At 57.0% G+C, this 9,180-nt stretch overlaps 1 protein-coding gene across 2 annotated transcripts in view; it reads left to right on the top strand.

The window, feature by feature from the left end:
* The window catches only part of Myrip (myosin VIIA and Rab interacting protein), a 155,168-nt gene that overhangs the window by 126,403 nt on the left and 19,585 nt on the right, over positions 1–9,180 (top strand). Inside the window, exon 12 of one of the 2 annotated variants that reach the window (XM_013513586.1) lies at positions 6,093–6,941. The exons of the other annotated variant lie outside the window; for it this stretch is intronic. Coding sequence (XP_013369040.1) covers positions 6,093–6,290 — 198 coding nt within the window. The 3' untranslated portion in view covers positions 6,291–6,941. Of the gene's footprint in view, positions 1–6,092; positions 6,942–9,180 lie in introns of those variants that run through there. 2 annotated transcript variants of the gene reach the window in all.

Here is a 9,180-nt window from a genome sequence, read left to right as displayed (position 1 = left end):
CGAGCTCCCAGATGCACCTGGCCAGCGAGCCCGGAGCGCCTCCTCCGTCCCGACGCCCCAGCGCCTGTCTCCCGCCCTCCACCGTCGCCCTTGCTCGGCGGTCTCCCTTCAGTGTGGGTTTCCCACCGCCCCTGCGAACGTCACCGGGGCCGGGCTGGGTCACCAGCCCTTGGGTTTCCCCCCTCCAACCCCCGCGGACGTTGCCCGGGCTGGGCTGGGTCGCCAGCCCTCGGGGATGCAGTGCCCTGGCACAGAGCCTCGAAGCTGAGCATCGCTGCCATCTTCACATTCCCGTCAGTTTGCTTTAGCCTCAGTCCTTTCTCACAAGCCATGTAGGAATCCCAGGGTCTCACACAGATTGATGCTTCTGTTCTTGGGGTCCCCAGAGCCCCCATTGAATCTCTAGTCTCTTGTGCCTCCCCGCAACAGACCTGAGTTGTAAGCGCAGAACACAGCGCCACGCTCGGGCCAGCAGGCTTCCGGGGCTCGCCTTGGGGCCCGGGCTCCTGGAGTGCACTTGTGCAGGCCTCCCGAGGACCAGGCAGCAGGGCGTGGAGTGTTTGCAGAGTGGCTCCTTGGGGGCCGAGCTTTGTGTGCGTCTGTCAGCTCATGAAGTCCCTGAGTCGGAGCAGCCAGCCCTGCAGATGCAGGGACAAGCTCTCAGAGCCGCTGCAGTGCCCACCGAGGCCTCGGCCCCGGTTCCTCAGGTCATTGCTTCCTCCTTGGCAAGAAGCTCCCCTTCCTCTTCAGTAGCTCAGCCTGGCTGCGTTCAGTGCAGAGGGTCCCGCTGGCCTTTGGACCTGCTGCCCACAGAGGACGCCCACCCTTCCCCTGCCGTGGGCGAGCCCTGCGTGTGCTGGGGCGGCGCTGTGACCCATCCGCAGCGTTGCAGTGTCTGTCACACTCGCGCTGCATTCGCACGCTGTCACTGAGCACAGGCGCTGACTGGAGACCTCATGGCCATCCAGTAGGGGCTCTGTGTCCTCTGCCTGTGCTGCCCGCCTGCCCCAAGCTCCACTCCCAGGAGCATCTTAGCATGCCAGGCCCGGCCCTCATTCCCGGCTTCTGCAGTCTCCAGGTAGAATGGGGGCCGGGAAGAGGAGACCCCGCACCGCGTGGCCCTCACTGGCAGGAAGCCTAGAGATGTCTTTACTTGGACTCCTAACCGGGTCTGCCTCTCACATCCCAAGTCTTGCCCCCAAGTTTGCTCTAAAGCCATAAATACTTGATCAGACATCACCCATGCATACAAAGAAGGACAGTCAGTGTACTTCTCCCTTTGGAGGGGCAACACGGGAGGGGAGACAGAAATGCAAGTTTAGCCAGGCATGGTGGCACACGCCTGTAATCCCAGCACTCGGGAGGCTGAGGCAGGAGGATCGTTGTGAGTTTGAGACCAGCCTGGGCTACACAGTGAGCTCAAGGCCAGTCTGAACTGCAGAGCGAGACCCTGTCTCAAAAAGACCAAAAAAAAAAAAAAATTGCAAGTTTACTTCCTGAATGTTATTTAAAGCTGAATAAGGGACAGAGGTAGGTTTAGGGTTAGACTTGGTGTGAAACACAAGGGTGCGGTTTGCAGACTGCAGAGCTGACGTCAGAACTCACTGCCTTAACTGAGGCTGAGCACCGTCACTGCCCCCGCCCGCCACCCCAGGCCTTGGTGTCCCCTGTGCCCCGGGCGCTCCCCAGCCCTGCCCGTCCTTCCGAGCCGCCCTGCAGGCAGGTGCTGGCCCGTGGCGCCTGGACCGCCCAGATCTGCCTGTGGTCTCCGAGTTCCCGGAACCCAGGCTGGGTTTTGCGGTTGATGGGATGGGCACAGCTGGGCCTGGTGCGTGGATGGCTCGGTGCCTGCTGCCTGTTAGGCTGAATCTGACAGTGCTGCCCAGCCGCTCTCCACGAGGCACGAAGACTGGTGTCATTTGCCCAGCACTGCAGTGTTCACATCCCACGCACACTCATCCTTCTGCCCCAAATATACAAATTAACTTCGACACAGAAGATGACTCCTCCTTCAGCAGGGGTCTGGCATCATCACCAGTGGATGCAACAGGACAGGGGGAACAATCACAAAAGAGAAATGCATTAGCAGAGCTTCCCTATATACGTGCAACCAGCTCTCTGAAAACAAAGGAAAAGTCTCACTTGCAATAGTAGCAAAATGCTCAGCAGTATTGCTAAACATTCCTCACCCAATGCAGCAGTCCCTCCCCCGAGTGTGTTCCAGTGAAAAGCGAAGACTGTGTCCACACACACAGCACACACACAGCAGGGAGGACCTACACCAGCTTGTTTATCGCCACCACTGGGAGCCCCGAAGTGTCTGTCAGCCGGTGAGTGGACCCCCCATGACACGCAACGGAGCCCTGCCTGCGATTCAGAGGAGTGGACAGCTTAGAGAGACAATGTCAGCAACCCTTGCGAGGGTGATGCTGAGAGAATCCATCACCAATTTACATGGCTTCCTGGAAGAGGCGAAACTGCAGGGACGAGAAACAGCAGTGTTTGCAAGAGTGCAGGGTGAGTGGAAGGTGGACAGAAAGAAACGAAGGGAATGTTTTTGGGTGGTGGAAATATTCGATTCAGTAACTACACAGCTGTACGCACTTGTCGAAACTCACAGATTTATGTCCCCTCAAGGGCGAATGCTGCTGTGTATAACACACGTACACACATTCACGGACACAGGTGGAGGCCTGGAGTGACCTAGCTCAAAATGTGCAAGACTCGTGAGTACAGGTCACAACCTCGCTCAGGGCCATATAGACTGAGCTGGTGTGGAAACGCTCTGTGTCGGCGGAGCTGCAGACTCACAGACATTTTGCCCCCCTGGGTGTGGATTTTAAGAGGACGAGCTTAGTTTTGAAACTTAATGAAGTTTCTGTAAAGTTCCTCTGAAGGGTGAGTGGTGAGCGCAGCCCAGAAAGCTTCCAGCACAGGCCCAGCAGCCAGGTACAGACAGGTGGAAGAAGCCCGGCGGGAGATGGAGAAGGGGATGCGAGTGGCCGGGACGTCACGCAGGTGGGTGGCACGGGCAGCGGGAGCACCGGACAGCGTGCCTGTGTCGCACAGCTGGGCACCGCACCCACCCTGGGAGGAACGGAGGCAGAGCCGGCGTCACACCACACCCAAGGTGCTTCCACGCAGGGCTCACAGCGCTGAGTGAAAAGCTGGGCAGTTGCTGGAACCGGGAGGATCAGGGAGGCCGAGACCTGAGGCCCGCTGTGCACTGCCACGCGGAGGTCAAGACCCCGGAGTCGGCAAAGCCCACGAGACCAACAAGGAAACGCTGGTCGAGGAGAAGGGGCTGGGGGCAGAGCGCACAGGTCAAGAGGGGCCCCGCAGGCAGGGGCAGTGCGCACGAGGGCAGGCACATGCCGCGCACAGCGCACACTGCACAGGTGCCACACACGGCACACTCACACACACATTACACACGCCTCACACGGCACACATGTATCACACATAGACCATGCACGTGCACATGACACACGCATCACACATACATACACATTACACCCAGCACACATAGCACACACTGCACACAAGGCACACGGCCGCGGGTAATGGCGGCTCCTGGCCTGCTGGGAACCCAGAGCCACCGCGGGGTCAGGGCGCAGCCTGTGGTCAGTGTCTGCACTTCCCTGGCTTCCCCTGGGAAACGGGCGCAGCTCCAGGCTCTGGGTTTCTTTCTCCCATGGGAAGCACTGGCTGTCCTGAGAGTGGGGGTCCTCAGACCTGCGGAGGTGGGGAGTGGGAGAGCAGTGGGTGGAGCTGCACCCCCCGCAGATGTAAAGTTGGAAGTGGAGGTCTGTGTGTGCTGTGCTTGTTGTCGCCCTATCGTGTGTGTGTGTCTCCTCCCTCAACTAAGAGGCAAGTCTGTCTTCTGAAAGTGAGGGAAGAACAGCATTGGAGCTTCGGGACTATAGACAGGCTTGAAATAGCTGTTGCCTCGAATATGGTAGAAACAAAGTGACGAGAGGGCCGTGGCGATGCATCGCTATAGTCCTAGCGCTCTTGGAGGCGGGAGGATAACAAGTTGGAGCTCAGCCTGGGCAACTCAGTGACGTAGTGAGACCCTGTCTCAAAAATCATAAAAGGGCTGGGGATCCAGCTCAGTGTGAAGTCCCTGGGTTCAATCCTTAGTATTGCAAACAAGCAAACAAAAGAAACAGGAAGAGCCCCAGGCACACAACTCCTGATGTAAGGAGATTGTAACAGAGTGAGGCAACTTCGAACACAAGTAAGTGCAAAATAAAAATCCACCGATTCCAAGGATCCGCCCCTTCCTAGCAGGCCCATTCAGGACCACAGCCTTGGACACAGCTACACTGCCAGACCCAAGGGCTCTGGGATTCATACCAGGGCGCGCTTTCCAGAGGCTGCTGGTTTAGCCGTTACTTTCCTGTGAGCTCCGATTTGCATCTGAATCTGAAACCAGATTGGGAAGATGGAGAGAGAAAGTGGAAACTAATTCCATCCATAATAAGAGCAAAGATGTAAAGTTAAAACTTGACAAGAAAACTGCAGATCTCCAAGAAGTGTAGCAGCTCGCTGGAGGGAAACTGCACAAGGATGAACGTTTCCCCAGTTAGGTTAGAAGCTTAATGTCATTCAGACCAAAACTCCAGGCAGGCTCTTTTCAAAATATTCTAACAATCAAAATGATGTGACAGAGGAAACAGTCAAAAATAGTTTAGAGTTTTTACAAAAAAGGCGTGAAGAAGACGCACATGTTAAGACACCACCTTATGCCTTAAAGACCCTGGGGATTAAATCGGTGAGGTGCTGATACAGGACGTCAGGAGCTCATCCATAGGCACAGCCTGCAGTGTATTAAATGTGACTCACGATTTACTTCGCGATTCCTACTCACAGCCCCCGGGCAGTTAGGGGATGGTGGGATTTTAGTAAAGGTGTGGGGCGATCCTCCACCTGTCCTCTGGGAGTGGGGAGGGCCGGGGTGAGAAGGGACCCTCCATCTCACTCCATGCAGGGCTGAGCCTACCCTGCTGCTTCACAAGCCCTGCGATGAGGACTGAGAGGATACTGGGGAGGCAGCACCTTCCCTGGTGAGGGCCGGGCGTGAGCAGAGTTTGAATTCCTTCTCTTTCACCGTTCATGGTTCACCATTTGTCCCACACAAACCTGGGTGTCCTGGGACCTGAGACCCAAGCACAGCAAGGAAGCCAGGGCAAGGCGCCTGGCAGGGCCCGAGGAGGAAATGACCCTGACAGCCCCAGGACCCCGGGTGGCCAAGGACAGAAGAAGGGCAAGGGGCGCAGGGCTGAGCGGGCCTTGGCGGACTCCTTATCCCAGAGCAAGGTGCTGGATGAGGGGAAACACCAGGACGACCTTCCCTTCACCCAGGCCCCCTGGCCACCATGGGCACCTGCTCTCACAGTGAGCACGGAAGGGATGCGGTCAGGGGCTTCTGAGGGCTGAGCGTGCAGCCACTGTGCCCTGACTTCTGCCGGCAGTGGGAAAGGTTTCTGGGGATATTGGCACCCGTGCTCTGAGGCCAGCCAGGGTACAGGAGCGGAAGATCAGCAGCCAAGCAGGGCACCCCTGCCTGCCCACACCTGCCAGGTGGCCTGCAAGGAGATAGTCCCAGAACCCTCTCTGCTACCTCACCTGCACCAGACCCTGGAGGACAGCAGGAAAGACAAGAAAGTTACCCCCGCAAGCCAGGGGAGCGCAGCCACAGGCAGCACACCCCCAGACGCTTGTGCTTTCCTCACTACTGGGAGGGAAAGTCTTGTTTCTGAGGAACAGCCTTGGCCCTTGGGACAGAGGGCAGCCGGGAACTCGACAGGGCCGTTTGCGGCCTCTGCTGGGTGCTGGTTGCCTACGTCCGGTCCCATGCCAGCTCTTTGCAGCTCGGCCTTTCCCCTCCGGCCCCCTCGCGGACGACGACGAGAGTCTGTTCGCGGAGTCTGTATTTTGACGGGCTGTGGAGACGTTGCCCAGGGCCGTCTGTTTCACGAGATCCAAAATATATTTGCACTGAATTTTTCTCGCAGACTTCTGTCAACTTCTTAGGCAGACATATGGAGTTTCTCTTCTTACTTCTTACTTCTTACTTCTTACTTTAGAAAAGGAGAGAAAGACAAAATCAGGGCGTCTGGACAGATCTACTTGCCCTGGTAGCTGGAGGAAAACGTGTCACGAAGGAAGACAGTGTCTGTCATGGGGCGGAAGAGCCCCTGGGTCCGGGTTCTCTTTGTCCCTGTGACCACCGCACTGCCCGGTCCCAGATGTCTCTGGAAGGCCAGCGGCCGACTTGTCCGTGACGCTCTGCGGCCGTTGCGTGGCCCGGTCTTTTCTTGCTGAGGGCTCCCTGCCTTGGACCGAGCTCGTGGTCATTTCCTGTTCCAGAGCCATGGAGCCTCGGGAGCTACACCTCGGAGGAGGGCCTGGCGGGATGGAGGGAGGAGCCTGGACTTGGAGACCAAAGTGTCTAGGCTTGAGTCTGGGCTCTGCATCTTCTCCGCTCCAAAGGTGGGAGGGAGAAGCCCCTGTGGTCGTGCTGGCACCAGCTGTTGCCCAGTCCCACCCCCACCCCCGCCCAGAGTCTGGCGCCAGGGCACCCAGACCTGCCTGGTTCCGTGTGTCTTGTGCCTGCCCTGCTGCAGCTCCATGGCCTCGGCATCTCTCTGTCTTCCAGACTGAACCTAGAGTCATAGGCACTACTGCCAAGGTCCGGAGGCAAAAAACAAAGACACCCTGCTCCGCCCCGCAGTCCTAAGGAGACAGCGGGGCCCACAGCAGGGATGTGGGGCACAGGCGCTGATCCACCGGCAGGGCCGGGTCTGGAGTGCTGGCTCCGAAGGGTCTGCTTTGTCCGTGAGAGTCAGGCTGGATGCAGGAGTCTTCCTAAGCTGTGGTCACTTCTTGCATATGTGCAGTACTGGGAATCGAACCCAGGGCCTCCGCACTGAACCACATCCCCAGCCCATTTTTGTTTTGAGGCAGGGGCCAGCTAAAATACTGAATTGCCCAGGCTGGCTCCAACTTGCGGTCCACCTGCCTCAGCCTCCCAGAGTGTGCGGAATACAGACGTGCGCCACCACACTCGGCTTGTCAGTCGTTTTGCTAGTGATGAGCAAGCGAAGAAGCTCAGCCTCGGCCGAGAGGGCTCCGGGCAGCTGGGCCTCGTGTCCCCACCGAGAGCTCCTGCCACCGCGCGTCGAGGGTGGGATTTCGGTTTCAGCCCCATTTGTTGGCTCGTGTGATGGATGCGGTGTCCCCAAGGGCTGTGGCACAGGCCGAGCCCTACGAGTGGACACCCGGGCTCCCCGAGCGGCCAGTCAGGACTGCATGTCCCAGCACACCCGCAGTGGGCGGCACCGAAGTTCAGGCTCTGCCTGTCAGACCCGGCGGCGCACACTCAGCGTTTTCAGAGGATCGTGCCTGCGGACCCCTGACAAAGTTGTTTGACCTGTGTCCCTCTGATCACTTGAAGGCTGGACTTTGTTTCTCGGGTTTAGCAGCCTTTTGAATTCCGTCGTCCAGGTCCTGCGGCCACTGTCTCTGAGGCCAGCCGTCAGTTTAGGCCTCCCCTTCTGCTGCCGGTGCTCACACCTCTGCGGCCTCAGAACTCCCTCCAACCCCCTCATCACTCCGGTCTGCCCCCCGCACCCCAGCACTGCTGGAGTGGCTCCCTGTGGGCATCCCGCTCAGCTGCAAGCCGTGAAGAGAAAGGACCCTTCAGAGTTGCATTTCTCCAGGACCACGGCTCCCTGCCGCAGCTCTGATCCACACCGACTTTTCATCTGAATCAAATGCTTCGGTGCTAGCTCTGTGTCCGGACTTCAGCTCCGGGGGAGGCTGGAGGGTGACATCTATGTAAGCCCGGCTCCTGGGAGCCTGGTGAAGAGCACTGGCCCCACAGGCGGGGAATGGAGTGTGGCTTCTGGCTCCAGTTTGTCAGTGGAGACCAGAACTGGAAACCAGCCAGAAGAGAGATCGTCACACACATACGACACACACGCTTGCTCATATGCACACACGCACCTTAGGCGACCACTGTCCTCAGCGCTCCCCGCCAGTCCCTGTGTGCTGGGGCCCAGGTGGGGCCGTGGCCTCTCCTCTCCCCCGCAGCCAGGGACCCCACTACTGTGTCGCGCGGGGCAAGCCCTCAGGGCCGGGTCGGTGTGCCGTGTCCCAGCCCCGGACCTCTCCTGTCCTGGTCTCCTGCTGCCCGTGGGACTGGATGAGCAAGGCTGCCAGTGGACGGGTGGGGCGGTGGTAGCCGAGCAACCTTGTGAGTCCTGTGCCGCTTGGCCCCAGGCCCTCCCGCTGATCACCTGGCCGTGTGGGACTCCGCGTGTGCTCGCACTGTGCTTCCTCCTTGCTGTCACCTGACTTTCCCAGAGCCACTTTGTCAAGTCTTTTCTTTTCGAAAGACATGCACAGGCTCCTTGTCTGCCAAATGCTAAGTGCGTATTTTATTCACTGAGAAGGGTAACAGACCTCTGCTTCCACACAGACGATGGCTTTCTAAAGCAGATTTATAAAAGCCTCAAGTTTATCTTTATAGCTGAGTAATACTCCAATGTACAAAAATACCACATTTTTCTTATCCACTCCTCAGTTGATGGGCATTTGGGTTGTTTCCAAGATTTTGTTGTGATAAATTGTGCTGCTGTAAACATGGGTGCACATATATCACTGTGGTATGATGTTTTTAATTCTTCTGGGAAAACAACCAAAAGAGGAATAGCTAGGTTAAATGGGACCTCTAATCCTAATTTTTTGAGAAATCTCCAGACTGATTTCCAAAGTAGTTGCACCAGTCTACATTGCCACCCACAGTGGAGTAGGGTTCCTTTTCCCCACAGCCCCTCCAGCATTTGTTGTTGGTTGATTTCTTGATGACAGCCATCCTTACTGGGGTGAGATGGAAGCCCACTGTGGTTTTAATTTGCATCTCTTGAATGACCAATAATGTTGAACATTTTTTCATGTATTTATCTGCCATTTGTATACAATGGAGTATTACTCAGCTATAAAGAAAGATAAACTCAAGGCTTTTATAGGTAAATGGGTACAACTAGAGACCGTACTCATCAGTGAAATAAACCAGACCTGCACGTGTAAACACCGTATTGTCTCCTTAGGGTGAGACCCTGAGAGTAAAGAAGACTGAAGGGTACAATAGATGTTGTGAAAGGGAAAGAA

The sequence above is a fragment of the Chinchilla lanigera genome, unplaced genomic scaffold (assembly GCF_000276665.1).
Source record: "Chinchilla lanigera isolate Chin_1 unplaced genomic scaffold, ChiLan1.0 scaffold00019, whole genome shotgun sequence".
In the NCBI taxonomy this organism is placed as follows: domain Eukaryota; kingdom Metazoa; phylum Chordata; class Mammalia; order Rodentia; family Chinchillidae; genus Chinchilla; species Chinchilla lanigera.
The sequence above is the reverse complement of the archived record's forward strand: the minus strand, read 5'-3'. Positions and strand labels throughout refer to the sequence as shown.